The sequence below is a fragment of the Schistocerca cancellata genome, chromosome 1 (genome assembly GCF_023864275.1).
Source record: "Schistocerca cancellata isolate TAMUIC-IGC-003103 chromosome 1, iqSchCanc2.1, whole genome shotgun sequence".
In the NCBI taxonomy this organism is placed as follows: domain Eukaryota; kingdom Metazoa; phylum Arthropoda; class Insecta; order Orthoptera; family Acrididae; genus Schistocerca; species Schistocerca cancellata.
This window is the reverse complement of record NC_064626.1, coordinates 266562488-266579779: the sequence shown is the minus strand read 5'-3', so window position 1 is coordinate 266579779 and position 17292 is coordinate 266562488. Positions and strand designations below refer to the sequence as shown.

The following is a 17292-nucleotide window of genomic DNA, read 5'->3' as shown; positions in this document are numbered from 1 at the left end:
AATGGTCGTGATTTAGGTTTTCCGTGATTTCCTTAAATTGACTCAGGCAATTGCTGGGATGGTTCCTTTGAAAGGGCACAACTGACTGCCTTCCCTAATCCAGTGGGACCAATACCCTCGCTTTTGGTCCCCTTCCCCCAAATCAGCCAATCCTAGAGCTTCGTGTGTATTGAAACTGGTTGCACCAAGGATGTAGTAATTCTCGTATCCAGCTACACATCTATGATTTCATACTGAATCTAATCTACTTCTTAATATACTTGTTTATATCTCATTTATGGGTACAGTTGTAGTTATACCTTGATTCTGTCTTGAATGTTGCCACTTGAATAAACTACTTCCCATTATAAAACCTGAGAAAAATAATAAAACTTTTTTTTCAGAGCTCAGTTGTTATTGGACCAGTACATGAAGAAAGCTCAACTGTTTCGAACAAATGTTGTTATTGCACCACTTGGTGATGATTTTAGATATGATCATGCTTCTGAATGGGATGTTCAGTTCAATAATTATCAAAGGCTCTTTGATTATATGAACCAAAACAAACATTATCATGTTCAGGTAAATCTCTATTTTTTTTTTGTTAAAAGTATATATATATGGTTTTCATTAGGTGATATTTATTTATCAAGACTGCACATAAATTCCAATTTCATGAGTATGGTGTATCATATCTGTGATGTAGACTATAATAATTTATAATGTTTTTAAAAATTACAAGGAGCCTGAATGGCTGGCCAGTAAGTTGCTTTGATTCAGGAGACAAAAATTCACTGCTGCCAATAGACCATTCTGAGCTTTTGAAACATTTAGTTCCTCTCCTTTTGATACATTTGTCATGTTTTCGTGAGCTGTAATTCTGATCACAGTTGTATGCATGTGAAATGAAAAATATGCCGTTTATGCCTTACAGTATATATTGCTGGATTGAAAATGGGAAATTTGTGAATGTATGAAATAATATATAAGGAAGAGGACCATCAAAGTGAAACTGTAATCAGACTGACACTGCAGAGATTTTAGAATGGGTACCTTTGCTGTTACATGTACTTAAACTAAAAAAGAAAGAACAGTAGCTTGAAAGCTTTTGTCTGATTAAAATTGCTTGATAGCTGACACTTCTTTCATTGGAGCTGGTTTCCTCCAGAGCACACAGCGTCAGCCTGAACCATTCATCATTGCCAAAATGCCTAGCAGTTTGTTACTTCACTTTCAGTTTCTTGTCCACCTTTCTTTCTTGTTCAGGAATTTGAATCCTGGGTATGGCTCTTTTATTTTGTATTTCATCACACATGATAACCACACCAAAAAGAACACTCCTTACAAAACAGTGCTAACAAAATGTGTCATACACAGCATTAACCAAACACTACTGGATCCTTCTCCACAAGATTCTACAGCTATTATAGCCACAGAGATCTTGCACAACATTGCATGAAGCTGAATTTTTGAAAGCTGCAATTCATTATTGTGATGGGGTCACCAGAATCCTAAATATAACCATCTGACGCAATTTAGTGGCGTAGCACTTGATATAGCATGTAAACCTGATGTATAGGAGATAATAGGAGGTAGAAGATAATAGCAGGATTTTTTTTTATTTCTTGATTATTATTTTATTCAGTTAATTGGAATAAATCTAATTTTTTATTTCTAATACTTTGCCATGTTATTCTCATTGTTGCACTGATTTTTTATTTGTCATTATATCTTCCCGTCCTTCTTTTTTCATTTGGAATCTGCATGTCTCACCTATAATCTGCAACCAAGTGCCAACCAGGACTGATCTTTGGTTGACAATGCAGCAGCTCATGTAACAGTGTGATTATAGTTTCAGGTAACCAACAATAGCAAGAAATTACAGTTTGATTTTAGGCCTGATGCTGAAATTATTCTGTCTCGAGTTTCCTAATGGAGGTTCACTTTAATCACTGTTAACAATGAGATCATGGTTTTTGTTCTGCTGCAGATTGTTGATCGCCATTTCCTTGGGGACATTGCACATCATGATGTTGTGGTTAGGTTAGGACATGAGTTTAAATTCAGGCTATGAAAAATGTCTTCCACCGCACTTCAGTCATTGGTCACTTAAAATCAGTTACCGACAGAGCATCTTACTTTCCATCACATCTCGCAGTGGTCACTTCCAAGATTGCTCCCAAGTTACACATTAACAGAATTTGTGAGGTGTCCTACTGTGTTTGTGTGTTGCCTTTAACTGAGTGGTAGCTGGCAGCCGATGTGACAACACTGTAGCAGGAAGTGACAGACATCAGCTGTCAAGTAATTTTAATTGGACTGTAGTGAAGTCGCTCTGTTTTTATGTTTGTCAATGTGTTATGTATGAATCATCTAATAGTCATCTTTCCTCAGTTTTGTTTGTAATTTTTTTGCGTTACCTAAGAACAGTCCACAGCTCGTGCTCTCATGGTAGCGTTCTTACTTCCCGAGCACGGGGTCCCAGGTTCAATTCCCGGCGAGGTCAGGGATTTTCACCTGCCCTGTGATGACTGGGTGTTGTTGTGTTATCGTCTTCTTCATCATCATCATCATCATTCATCCCCATTATGGTCGGAAGAAGGCAACGGAAAATGACCTCCATTAGGACCTTGCCTAGTATGGTGGTGCGGGTCTCCCACATCGTTCCCCTACACTCTGTCAAGAAACATTGGACTTCATTTCCATTTCCACCTAAGAACATCTTCGTACCATTCAGCTGCAAACTTAGGCATAGACAGAGAATGACATTCTGTTTTATCCAAAAAATATGAGGAAGTTTTGATGAGGGAAAAGAAATTGCTGAGGAATTAAGTAGAAAAAGCTACCTAGAACTTTCACTGAATAACTGAACACCTATAATTTGATTTAAATTAGTTGGTATTTGATGATTAAGGTTCAAGAGTTGCAATATTGGTGAGATAAATACTGTCAGCATGCACCTGCCTCAGTGCTTCTCTCTCCATGGTAACAGAAAATTGCTTTAAAGACCTTAACTTTATAACATTCATGTAAAAATTATGAAACTGATATATGATGCAGATCATTTCAAATATCTATTCTTAATTTCAATTAGGACTGGGTTTTATGAAATAAGTAAAATTTTCCTGTCTGGAAAAGTTCCCGCTTGAGAACTGTTAGGCAAAATTTTATGCTCCGATTGCAGCAATCTAGTGGGAGCCAACAGCACCTGGCTCCCATTGGTGTGTTGCTAGTGGAAGCATTCCAGACAGTTAGCAGTGAACTTTCAACCACTTTAAATTGGATGATAATTTTGGAGCCATTGTAAGTTACTTTTTCCTTATGAAGTGTCTGCTACAACTTAGCAGGTAAAAGTTTTTTGTCTTTCTGCTTAAGCAAGCTGTAGACCCCTTTACTTTACAAAAGAAACAATGTAAATGAAATAAACATGCATGTTCTGATCAGTTATGAGACTGTATCACATTAGAAGACGGGGGAACTGACAGTGCAGGCAGTTGCATCTTATTTGTCAGCAGCATTTACTACCTCCACCGCTTTGATACATACATGTGTAGCCATTCCTGCAGCAAGTCCTGATGCAACTACTGCTATTGTGATTTGATAACCTGGAAGTACACACTTAGTTTGAATTTATTTTGACAACTCCAATTTGGACCACATTCAAGAATCATGTTGGTTATTGGAGTACCTGTACCTCAACACCATATATGCAATCTGTAGACATAGACATGTGAATCTACTCATGTTGAATGCTAGCAGGTGGCCGTTGTCTTAAATTTCCATTTAATGGAAAATTAATATACAAAAGGAAATTAGGGCGTAACATCCCATCAGAATTGAAATTATTAGAAATGGAACACGAGCTAGGTTTTGATGAGATTGGGGCCATGATTAAGCCATATCCATGCTAATTAATTTAGACAAACTATATGAAGAACCTAAATTAGAACACCTACCTGGGATTTGATTCTTTTTACCATGATTTTGGGTCCAGTGTTCTAACAACTTTGTCACTCTGATCAGAAATTAATACAGTCCATCAGTTAACACTCAGTATATTGCAGTAAGATGGGAACTACTTACATGTTGATGACCCATGAATTTATGATTAAAACTGTGCTTTATAAATTTTGCTGTTTTGTGGGTTGCATACTGTTGTTTGAACTGTTAATCTGCACTGGGATTTTGACTAGGTAGTTTTTACTTGAGCACTAGCATGGTTGCAGTTTAGTAACCTCAAATGTGAAGATAGCAATTTTGTTTTTTACACTCTATTATTCACCTGTATGACCTGCATATGCCCAGAAATGACTTACATATACCCAGAAATTGCTGAAGTCAGGTTCTGTGTAAAAAGTAACTGATGGAATCTAATGTAACAAATTGTCCCACTGTGTTGTGGCTGACCAGTAGCAGTCCTCCTAGAGCAGTGTGAATGTTACAATGTAATTACTATTGGTTCAAGATCATATAATCAGATACTTAAGCGCATGTTAGAAATATTTAGGCTAGAAGTGAGCCAAATGAAAGCTGCGATCACATATTTTAGGAGCAGCCATTGCTGAAAGATGACAAGGTGGTTGGTAAGTACACATGGGTGGAATTTATGTTTTACATAAATTAATTTGTTATAAACTTCAATAAGTTGAGCAATAGTCATATTTGCAGGTAACTAAGAATGCTTACAGGAACTCACAAAACATTTCATGATTCATTCAGAAAGCAGATATCATTTTCTGCGTCATAGTTCCTGTGTTTCAAACATTTCAGTTTGGTACATTTTGCTTTCCTTCTTCCCTTCATAATTGCCTCTTACCCTGCTTTGCAGTTACCAATGTTCTTGTAACCATTGTTAGCTAATAGTGATGACAGAGGCCTCTGCAACTAATACAATAGCAAGGAAGTCCCAATTACAGACTGTGAGCAAGGTCTGTAGTTGGCCCTGTGATAAGTTCCTAGCAACCTGCCTCCACAAATCCATGTTTGGCAGAATAGCTGAGATTAAAAATTTCCATAACTTCCTGTCTCAAATTAAACCATTTTTTGGTATCTCTAGTAGCATAATCCCAGTACTTAAAGAGTTTATTATCACAGAAGTTAATAATCTTATAATGTAATAATTTAAGCAGTGAATAAGATATGATTAAGGAATTATCAAATAATATTGAGGAAAAGAAATATCAAATAAGAATGAGGAAAAGCCAATCACTCATGTCCAGATGATTTATGGATCCAATGACAAGCATAACAGCTCAGAATTTGTGTTTACTTTGAGCTTTTCCTCTTTTCCGAGTCTAATTGCATTCTCTTCTGTCTTGTAATGTTGAGTAAATCTGTAATGATGTACTACTATAACGAGATGATGATAACCTTCAGGTAGCAATTTCCTACTGAAATCTGTAATTTTTATTTGTAACTGTACAGTAAAGATGAATAAATAAGCCTTGATCATCAAAAATCAAAAGTGATTGCTGTACACTCCAATATGACTGTGTCAAGTTGCACCACATTTTCATCTTGGAGATATTTTTATTGGAGCTTGCTGATACTGTTTCTTTAATTTGTCGATATTAATGTTACGTGATGATGATGATCAGTGTTTAAAGTTTACTTTGTTAAAACAAATAACATTTTTCCATAGGCACAATTTGGAACTCTTCAGGACTATTTTAAAGCTGTACGTGAAGAAAGTTCCTTCCAAAACTTCCCAACTTTGTCAGGGGATTTTTTTACGTATGCAGACAGAGATGATCACTACTGGAGTGGGTACTACACATCAAGGCCATTTTATAAACGAATGGACCGTGTCCTAGTATATTACTTACGGTAAGGTTGATAGCAGTTGAACAAATGCATGTTTCCTGATTCTGCTAAATAGCAGATAAAAAAGTTAATAATCTCTTTCTTGTTACTGTTTTGCCAAAGATTTTGTAAACCATGTATTGGAACTCTGCCATTCTTTCAGAGCAGCAGAGATAATATTTGGACTAGCATGGGGCAGTAAGAAAGATTCATCAGACTGGCCAAGTACTGCACATACCCAACTAATTACTGATGCTCGACATAGTTTGAGCTTGTTCCAGCATCATGATGGGATCACTGGAACTGCCAAGGACCATGTTGTTGAAGATTATGCAAAGAAGTGAGTAAAAAATATAGTGGAGGTTAAATTTTAATTTAAGGCTGTGTTTCTCGGGTACAGATTTCCTTTAAATGAGGGCATAAAAATTGTGTGTGTGTGTGTGTGTGTGTGTGTGTGTGTGTGTGTGTGTGTGTGTGGGGGGGGGGGGGGGGGGGGTGCGGACAGTCACGTGCATGCATGCATAAAATTTCACAATTTCAGCATTGCAGTACTGAGGTGCACTTTGATAATGACATTCGCACTAGCTTATTTGTTTCTCTTTATAGAGCGGAGCCAGTATTTGAACCTAAATTTGAATGCAATGCAGACTTATTAGACGCAGGACGGATAATGGATTAGGACAATAATCTGTCTTATAGGCTATTACATTAATAATCCCTGTTGATTTTTCATTCCTTGTTTTAGTTATTGCTGTTTCCATCTCATGGAATTGTGTCGAGTAGAGAAGTTATATGTGAAACCAATCCTACTATGCGTGTCAACAGGATGCTAGAAATGTTTTTCTGTTTTCAGGTCTGGTGAACTACTAAAAGAGAGAAAGTTATTGAAGAAAATTCTAATGTGTTGTCACTCCTTGAACACACTTCCAACTACCAAGCCCACACTTTTTTTATAAAGTTTAGAATACAATGCCAGTTTATGGTATTAACTTTAACCTGTTAATGGAAAATTACACACAGTTTGTTGTGGGTTGTACACTCACTCAGTACTCTGCAAATTGATCACTTTGCACTATTACTTTACAGTACACCAATGTGGATTTAACTTATTCAGAAAAAAGTCACAGCTTACATTTGTCTTCACAGTTCGTCCGTTAACACTCTCAGACACTCTGTGATCATTTTAAGGCCACAATTTCTTAAAATTAAAACATCTTTTCAGAGCTCAGTGGTAACACATCTGGCAACTATGATGGCCCTTTGCTGCACATTGGTTTTGGCAGTTCTGTATGTTCATAGCTTGCTAGGATCATCTTCTAAGGCAATGAGTTTCTTTCTTTGTGCACCTATTTCCATCCCAAGCTTTTTATTCTCCTGTTTGACAGGATATCTACCTATTACAGTCACTGGCTACTGTCACAGGAATATAGTTGTGTTCCTAGCAAGACTTCCGCTGGTGTAGCCTTGTCCTCATTCCTGGTCTTGTAAATCAGTGTTTCACACTGTAAGACATTCCGAATGGCAAGCGTTAGTGCTCAAGTGCATAATGTCAGAATTCAGAGCGCCTCCTTCAGGTACAATTGTGTGATAACCTTGTGTATTTTGCTTGGATCTTGGCCTGGCCATATCTCTCATGAGAGATGATTAATCCTGCACCATGCATTGGAAAAATTGATGTTTTGCCAGTGACACACTACAACAATGTTGTGACTTCATGTGCTGTCCGCTGTTGTTACCACACTGCTCTTTCAACTAAGTTCCATCATATCTGCAAATTATCTTCTCCTATAAGTCTCAATTTTGAATCCATTTCTTGTTTTGTGTACAGTAGTGTAGTCGTTTCATAAACATGTTGTTTTCTTAATCATGTGCGGCCATTGATCTTTCTGCAGTACCTATCTTGCCTCATTTTACAATTTTGTAATTAGCTTAGTGAGTTAGATGGGGAGACATTCCCACACCAGTGAACTGATGGTCAATTCAGATAACTTAATTTACAAATTTGGCATGTTGTTGGGCATCTCGTTCCATTAGGCATGTGTGCCGACTTCCGCGCTTGCACCATACCATCAACTTCTGTATCTGTATTATGGACACCACTGTGCTTCACGCCACAACCTAGTTCCCTCGTGTGTTCCTTGTGTTCACCCTTTGTGCAGCCTAGTGACCATGGCTTTCAACATCGGTCCAGCCAACACCTCGCTGCACACTGTTTCTGTTCCAGGGCCTCATAACAGCATCGCCAATCTGACTGTGTGCCTCATGGCACTAGAACACTGTAAAGGCGACCTGCGTGTGCAAGTCACTGCGATGTGACCACTGGTGGCCAAGGCCCTGTTACTGGACTCCACACTGATGCCCGCATTGGCTCTTGCATCTGCATCTGCCACCACCGCTGTTCCTCCCTGCATTGACGTGCTGATGCCCAATCCCTTGCCTGCCACTTGCTCTCGCTCTGACCATGCTGCAACTCACATGCCGCCTTTCAACCCCCGACCAACACTTGTGCTTTTCCTTAGTTTACGTCATCTTTGCTGGCTGTGGCATCACCCAGGATGCCACCAAGTTCGCTGTGGTCAGGAGCCATCGTGAGGTGACATATGCAGTGGAGGTCTGCGATATCGTCTCGTTGCCTCCAACCCCCGACCACTACTAGACACTTCAGCACTGCTTCTTGACACAACTCATGTTGTCTGATATAACAATTCCAGCACACATTGTGTGGGACAGTTTCCTGTGCAAGATCTGGTTGGCTCACCTCCCAGCCGTGATACAGCCAGCTGTGGCGTTGCACGCTGACCTCTCCTTGACCGACGCCATCAGCATGCCGACAGGGGGCACGAGATGCTGCCCTCCTGCCTGCAACTGCTGCTGCCATGTGCCAACTGCACTCCTGTGCAGTGCTGTCAGGGGTTCTTGGGAGGTCCATTGTTTAATTGTCGACTATGTCCACACCACTTTGGGACCACCTATCTTCTGCCGGCCACAGCCCTTACCATCAGACAGATTCAGGATAGCCAAGGCAGAGCTCGATGAGCTGCTCATCGCCATCGTGCTGTGACCTTTCAAGAGTCTCTGGGCATCTACCCTTCACCTAGCCAAGAAGAAATACGAAGTGATTACCAGGAACTAAAACACCCATACCTTCCATGATTGGTGCCACTCCTACAACAATGCGCTGGTTGGGGCTACAATTCTTAGCACAATTGACAATGCCAGTGCTTTCAACCAGATATTGGTTGCACCTGAGGACATGCAGAAGACCATCGTCATCATGACATTCAGCTTCTATGAGAAGCCTGCATGACATTATAGATTCCGTAATGCTGCCGAAATGTGGCAGTGTTTCGTGGCCAGCCTCTTGCGAGGCCTGTCGTGTCCTATCAAATACTTGGATGACATAATCATTTTCTCCACGACACCACAGGAACACTGTTAGCACCTCCGTGTGATTTTTAACACCTCCAGGACACTGGCATAGTTGTCAGCAGAGCAAAGTCCATTTTTTATGCCAGTGAGGTGATATTCCTGGAACATGCTCTACGCACCATAGGCTCACATCCCTGCCCTGACGAGCCCAACATGGAGACCACAGCTCTTTAGGGGATACGTGTGTGATGTGCTTGTGACCTCAAGCTATTGCAGCCTTTCTTCTCTCCCAAACTGTATTCCCTTCCCCATGTGCACTCCTTCCCATCCTGACTCCTCCTCTTCCTGTCCTGCCCCTTCCCCACCTCTTTCTCCCTCAGTGTTTCCTTTATGATGACCCAGCTATTCTCTTTGTTCTGCTATTCTTTTTCAGTCTTGCGTCTCATGTTTCTGTTCTCCCCTCTCTTTTTTTTCTGGTCTCCCATGGGATATGACCTCTCTTTTTAAATTCTGTTTCCGTAGTTTGAGCCATTTGGGGAAGAACTCTCTCCCAAGCGTCTTGGTCTTTCATTAAAAAAAGTCAGTATTAGTGGAATAACACAGTAGATGATGAAGTTTTGAATAGTAAATATATGGCAAACTACTATCCTCTTTGTGTACTATCATTTGTCAAAATCTCATTTCAATATCACAAATTGTTTATGAAATATGAGGAATGTTGTGGATATTACATTCTGATTTTATTGCTTGCATGACGTTATCGCAAAGAAGTGTTCTACATCAGATCGATTTTCTCAAGATTGGTGACATTTTGAGACCTTTACTCAAGACTCAGTTTAATAAGCCACAGCTGCAAAATACTAACACGAATTCTTTACAGACGAATGGAAAAACTAGTAGAAGGTGACCTCGGGGAAGATCAGTTTGGATTCTGTAGAAATACTGGAACACGTGAGGCAATACTGACCATACGACTTATCTTAGAAGAAAGATTAAGGAAAGGCAAACCTACATTTCTAGCATTTGTAGACTTAGAGAAAGCTTTTGACAATGTTGACTGGAATACTCTCTTTCAAATTCTAAAGGTGGCAGGGGTAAAATACAGGGAGCAAAAGGCTATTTACAATTTGTACAGAAACCAGATGGCAGTTATAAGAGTCGAGGGACATGAAAGGGAAGCAGTGGTTGGGAAGGGAGTAAGACAGGGTTGTAGCCTCTCCCCGATGTTATTCAATCTGTATATTGAGCAAGCAGTGAAGGAAACAAAAGAAAAATTCGGAGTAGGTATTAAAATCCATGGAGCAGATATAAAAACGTTGAGGTTCGCTGATGACATTGTAATTCTGTCAGAGACAGCAAAGGACTTGGAAGAGCATTTGAACGGAATGGATGGTGTCTTGAAGGGAGGATATAAGATGAACATCAACAAAAGCAAAACGAGGATAATGGAATGTAGTCGAACTAAGTCGGGTGATGTTGAGGGTATTAGATTAGGAAATGAGACACTTAAAGTAGTAAAGGAGTTTTGCTATTTGGGGAGCAAAATAACTGATGATGGTCGAAGTAGAGAGGATATAAAATGTAGACTGGCAATGGCAAGGAAAGCGTTTCTGAAGAAGAGAAATTTGTTAACATTGAGTATAGATTTAAGTGTCGGGAAGTCATTTGTGAAAGTATTTGTATGGAGTGTAGCTATGTATGGAAGTGAAACATGGACGGTAAATAGTTTGGACAAGAAGAGAATAGAAGCTTTCGAAATGTGGTGCTACAGAAGAATGCTGAAGATTAGATGGGTAGATCACATAACTAATGAGGAAGTAGTGAATAGGATTGGGGAGAAGAGAAGTTTGTGGCACAACTTGACCAGAAGAAAGGATCGGTTGGTAGGACATGTTCTGAGGCATCAAGGGATCACCAATTTAGTATTGGAGGGCAGCGTGGAGGGTAAAAATTGTAGGGGGAGACCAAGAGATGAATACACTAAGCAGATTCAGAAGGATGTAGGTACTGGGAGATGAAGAAGCTTGCACAGGGTAGAGTAGCATGGAGAGCTGCATCAAACCAGTCTCAGGACTGAAGACCACAACAAACAACAACTCAAGACTAAAAGAAATTGATATGTGTACTAAATTTCATATGCAGCAATGTGTTATGTAATATGCACCATATGCAAAATCGTAGTGACTCCTATTTTTCATTGACAACTTTTTTGAATTTCTCGCAGTGTTCTACTTCCCTTTCAATATCATAGTAACTATGACCGTTAATGAAATGGTCTTCACATCATCATGAACCTGACATATAAATCTGTACGTAAGGGTGGGTTCGCCCCTCGTGGTCTCGCAGTAGCGTTCTCGCTTCCCGAGCACGGGGTCCCGGGTTCGATTCCTGGCGGGATCAGGAATTTTTCCTGCCTCGAGATGACTGGGTGTTAATGTGTCGTCTTCATCGTCATCATCATTCATCCCTGTTACGGTCGGAGGAAGGCAATGGCAAACCACCTCCACTAGGACCTTGCCTAGTAAGTTCTCCCGCGCCGCTCCCCTACGCTCTGTAAAGAAGTATGGAACTCATCATCATCATCAAGGGGGGGGGGGGGGGGGGGGGAAGAGAGAATAGTTTCTCTAAAATTATTTGAGAAAGATTGCAGGGTGTGTGCCTCGATTCTGTCACCATCAACCGGCTGAAAGGTGGCAAACACTCTCCCCTTCCAAACAAATGAATGAACTCACCCCACTTTGGAAGAAAACTGGTCACCGTGCATCGGCCACCGTATCCTGCATGGAATCTTATCATGGTGGATGCTCTGCACATAAAGCATGCTAAGCTCCATATTTCTGGCTGCTCTTTTGTGGCTGTCTCCCTCTGAGTTCCTAGTTTTGCCTCCCTTGGCCTTCCCCTCCATAGCCACCTCCTCGGAGAAGGACCAAGTCTACTGGCTTGGGACGAAACCCTCTCCCCACTACTTGGTTTGTTTCATTATAGACAAGGAGACTTTCACTGCCACTAAACCACATTTTTTTCAGCATCTCCAGAACAGGAAACATGTTAACTTAGTTGGTTGTGGGGCACATGCTCTGCGGACCTCAATGCTGCTCATTCTCTTTTGATCCTGATGTTGCTGTGACTTGCTCTCTTCCTTATCACACTTTCTCTTGCCATCTGAAGGAGAAGAAGAAGATGCATAAGTCTCAGGACGAGGCACCTGACATTTCACGTGTCACCCCTCCTTCTCAATCGAGATCTGATCTTACATTAGTGGATGTCATCCGTCCTTACCAGTGATGGACACTGACTGGGCACAATGACTGATTCTGGCCCATTCGACATCCATCTGACCTCTTGTACTACTCACCCCCAATGGAAGTAATATTTACTATTGTCGCTTTCCAGAATGGCAGTCTCTTCTTTCTCTCTACTCTGTGGCTTGTGTTGTACTGCAGGGTTCTCGTTTTGTCGATACTCATTTGCTGACTTTTCATGGTTTTCCAGTCCTTCTGCCAGAACTGGGTCGGCCCTTTGCGAGCCTCTGGTAGTGTCTGTACGTTGGTTTACATGGACATTGTTAGTGCCCAGATTCCTCTTCATACTGCACTGGAAGTAGTGGCCGTTTGCATCTGTTTAGACTCTGTGGTAAAATATGCAAATGTTAGCTCACCCCAGATCAGTCCCTCTTTCGACAGCTCCCTTCCCCCTTTCTTCTCCTCTGTGGGGTGGTACGGCGAGCACTGACCGGGCCAAGTTTGTTGAAGACCGGTTGGCAGGGATTGATCTCCGCCTGCTCAATGCTGGAGCCTCAAAACACTTTAGTGTGCTGCATGGCACTTTCTTGGCCAGTGATCTTTCCATCTGTAACCCTGTATTCTTTGCCTCTGTTCAGTGGGGAGTCGGGATGATTTGTACAATAGCAATCATTTTGTAATCATCTTAACTTTTCTTCAGCAACATTCGCCTGGTCATACTCCCACGTGGGCCTTTACTGATGTGGATTGGGATGAGTTTTCCTCAGTTGCCATCCCAACCACTCCACCACACAATGGCGTTGATGAATACAAATGGAGTTTGATCGACATTATCCTTTCATCAGTTGCTTCAATGGAAATTGCTGCAGTTATTAAAGACAACCGTCGTGTCCTCCAACTCTACAAACAGCATCCATCTCTTGACCACCTCCTGGCCTTTAAATGGCTTCTTGCCTGGACTCGTTGTCTTCTTAAATGCCAGAAACAGATTTTATGGGAATATAGCGCTGCATACTCTGTCGTCGTAGGTATAGCAAAGATCAGGTGCATTTTTGGCTCAGAAATTCTCCTGAATGGTACTGTCTTCACCAGCCGGGCCTCTATTGCTGAGCATTTTGCTTGGCATTTCGCCCAGATTAGAGCATTGGTCCAATGTCCACTCGTGGTCTGTCTTCTCAAACAGCTTCTGGGATGACTCCCTTTGTTTCATTCCCTGCTGCCTGGAGCATTGTAAAGCACTTTTTAGCAAATGGGCATTCACCATTGGCCTTGCTATCTGTCCCGACACAGTTCCTGTGCTGGACTGGGTGCATAACCAAATACTTCAACAAGTAGCGGTTGGTAGCCAGCATCATATACCCACCCTTTTTAATTGTCTTTGGAGTGAAGGGGAACTCCCTTTCCAGTGGCGAGAAAGTTTCATTATTCCAGTTTTGAAATTGAGTGAACTGCTTCTTCAGATGGACAGCTATTGTCTGTTCAGTTTAACCAATGTACTCTGCAAGTTACTGAATGTATGAAAGTCTACGGGTGTATTGGGTCCTTGAATCCCTGGACGTTTTGGATTCGACCCAAGGTGGTTTTCACCAAGACCACTCTATTGCAGTTAATTTAGTCCACCTGAAGTCTTGCTATCCAAATGGCTTTTGCCCGCATCAACACCTTGTTACATTCTTCTTAAATGTGCATAAATCTTATGATACCATTTGGCTTGATCACATGCTTGCCCCATTACATGAGTGGCGCCTCTGTGGCCCCGCTCCTCATTTTTATCTGGAACTTTCTTTTGTGTTTCACTTTTCAGGCACAGACTGGCACCTCCCATAGTGCCTCCCAGATACAGGAGAATGGTGTTCTTCAGGGTTCTGTTTTGAATGTCCCTCCCTGTTTAGTGGCTATCAATGGTCTGGTGGTGGCTGTGAGGCCTATGGTATCCCCCTCTTTGTATGCTGATGATTTTTGCATTTACGTTTGTTTGTTGATAAAGGGCATTCCTGAATGCAGATTGCAAGGAGCTATACACTGAGTACAATCTTGGGCTCTCACCCATGGCTTCTGTTTTTCAGCTGCCAAGAGATGCCTGATGCATTTCTGTTGTCACCTTACATTCAAACCCCATCTTTGTCTGTACCTTGATGGCCAGTCCCTCAATGTGGTGGACTCTCTTCATTTTTTGGGCATGGTCTTTGATGCCTCGTTGACATGGCTTCCCCATCTTCGTCAACTCAAGCAGGTGCACATTGATGCTCTTTAATGCCTCAGCAACACCAATTGGTGCATGGACCGCTCCTCTCTGATATGGCTCTACACAGAATTTGTCCAATCTAGCCTAGATTATGGGAGTCTCACATATGGCCCCGACAACATATTTGACATTACAAATGCTAGACCTGATACATAGTCGTGGGGTACGACTGGCAACTGGTGCCTTTCAGACTAGCTCTGTGATCAACCTCCTAGCAGAGGGAAGAGTTCAATTGATGTGGGTTCTGCGCCAACAACAGTCGATCGCTTATATGTTACACATCAGCTACTCTCCAGAGCACTCAAACTACCGTGTCCTCTTCCCAGATACGGAGATCCACCTCCCACAGTGGCGGCCCAGGTCTGGGATTATGATTGCCATCTGTATCCAGTCCCTTTTCTCTGAACTACAGCTTTTTCGCTCTACCATCTCTTCTCCAGGCTCACTCACGTACACCTCTGTGGTGCATCCCCTGTCCACATCTGTGTCTTGGCTTATCACAATGTCTGAAAGATTCGCCTCATCCAGAGGCCCTCCACCGCCAGTTCTTCTCCATTTTCAGGGAATTTTGGTGTTCAGACTTAGTATATATTGATGGCTCAATGGTTGCCTCTATTGATGGCTCAATGGTTGCCTCTCTTGCGCTCTAGAGCATATCTGTTCCTGCACTGCTAAGCCCTTCCACATTTGTAGTGACTCTTTGAGCTGTTTACAAGCTATTGACAAGTTTTGCCCTCGCCATCCCTTGGTCTTGACTCCAGGATTCCCTTTCTGCCCTCTTACATTGTGTACTCATTGATTGCCTTTGTCTGGATCCCGGGTCGTGTTAGGATCCCGGGGGGTGAAATCTCTGACATGCTGGCCAAATTGGCTAATGGCAAGTCGCCTCTTGAGATCGCTAGTCTGGAATTGGATTTTTGATTGGTATTATGCCGTCAAGTTCTAAGGATTTGGAATACGGAATGGTGTACTCTGACTTTGCTGACAAACTGTGGACAGCAAAGGAGACCACGAATTTTCAGAGGTCCTCCACATGATTCTCTCCTAAGGAATCCATTGTCCTTTGCCAGCTCTTCATTGGCTGTGCTTGGCTGACTCATGGTCAACTCCTCCGTCATGAGAATCTGCCCCACTGTCATGTGGTGCTTGTTTGACTGTGGTCCACATTTTGCTGGACTGTCCTAACCTAGCTGCCCTGCGACAGACTCTTAATCTTCCTGAATCACTACACTGGTGTTAGTGGACAATCTCTCAGCAGCTGACCTGTTTTTACGATTTATTCTCTAACAGAGGGCACCTTAGCACTGTCGGGCCACTGAGGTGCGGGCAGTACTTCCTGTCGCCTCCCTCCCCTGAATGGGCAACAACTGTCTGGGTTTGGTAGTCTGTTGCAGCCCTCACCCTACCTGTTGCTTTCCTCTTTTTCCCCTTCTCATGTGTTCTGTTTGGCTAGATGTTCCTCCTGTGTTTTCTTGTGTTTCTATTGCCCTATCCATGTTGCTAGTCTTCTCTGGGTATTGTTGGGTGAGGTACCTCTAGTAAGTGACAGAAGGTATGTTACCCATTGTACTTTCTGCCTTTGGAGGCGTCCAGCTGCTCCCTGGACAGGGCACCGTGCCCTCCCTTCTTCCTTGTTCCTTTCTTTAGGATTTGTTGACCTTTGGTAGACCTCAGGGTTTTCTTCCCTTGGGGTTTGCACTCTGTGCCCATCTTTGCTGTGTAAGTTTGTTGACTTGCCAGTTCCAGGTAAGAGGGACTGATGACCTCATAGTTTGAATCATTAAACCAGCCAAACAACCCTGCTTGACATGGTACAGGCTGTCCTTGATTTCCCACACCCGGCATATTAAACTGCTTTTATCTTTCGTTGCCGCCTGAGAAATGGCTTTGCTGCGCAGGAGCCACTTGCTGCTGCTTTTCACGGTGCCAAAACAACCTTCCATGGAGCCAAAACAAGGTGGAACAAGCCTTTGCCACATATGCTGGAAGTGGAAGACATGTTTCATCCTACCACATGCGATTTGGTGGGTGCTACCCTGCTCACCCACCCTCACCCCACCAACCCACTTGCCATCCAGACGTCCATTGGCTCTGTCCTGCAGCAGCACATAGGCGACACATGACAGTTGCTTGCTTTCTTTTCCAGCAAGCTCTCTGCCACTCAGCGGTGCTGGAGCATATGCAGTAGAGAGCTCCTCGACATATGAGAGGCACTAAAATGCTTTCAGCCGTCACTGGAGGCCTGTCACTTCACGGTCTTTACCAACCACAAGCCTATAACGTTTGCCCTCTCGAAAGACTATGATGAGTGCTCCTCATGTCAGTTCCGGCAAGAGTTGTTCATCTCCCAATTTACTGTTGCCATATGTCACATCTCTGAAATTGACAACTTCATTGCTGACTACCTCTACATGTACATCTACAATGTGCAAACCACTGTGAGGTGTGTGGCAGAGGATACATCCCATTGTACAAGTTATTAGCGATTCTTCTCATTCCACTCGTGCAGAGTGCGGTAAGAAGGATGGATTGAATGCCTCTGTGCATGCCGTAGTTATTCTAATCTTATCCTCATGATTCCTATGTAAGTAATATGTGGGGGATTGTAGTATATTCCTAGAGTCATCATTTAAAACCGGTTCTTGAAATTTTGTT

At 42.3% G+C, this 17292-nt stretch overlaps 1 protein-coding gene across 1 annotated transcript in view; it reads left to right on the top strand.

The window, feature by feature from the left end:
- LOC126170901 (alpha-mannosidase 2) overlaps positions 1 to 17292 on the top strand; it is a 197518-nt gene that overhangs the window by 108818 nt on the left and 71408 nt on the right. The window contains exons 9-11 of the mRNA XM_049920758.1: positions 384 to 561; positions 5621 to 5805; positions 5945 to 6121. Coding sequence (XP_049776715.1) covers positions 384 to 561; positions 5621 to 5805; positions 5945 to 6121 — 540 coding nt within the window. The remainder of the gene's footprint in view (positions 1 to 383; positions 562 to 5620; positions 5806 to 5944; positions 6122 to 17292) is intronic.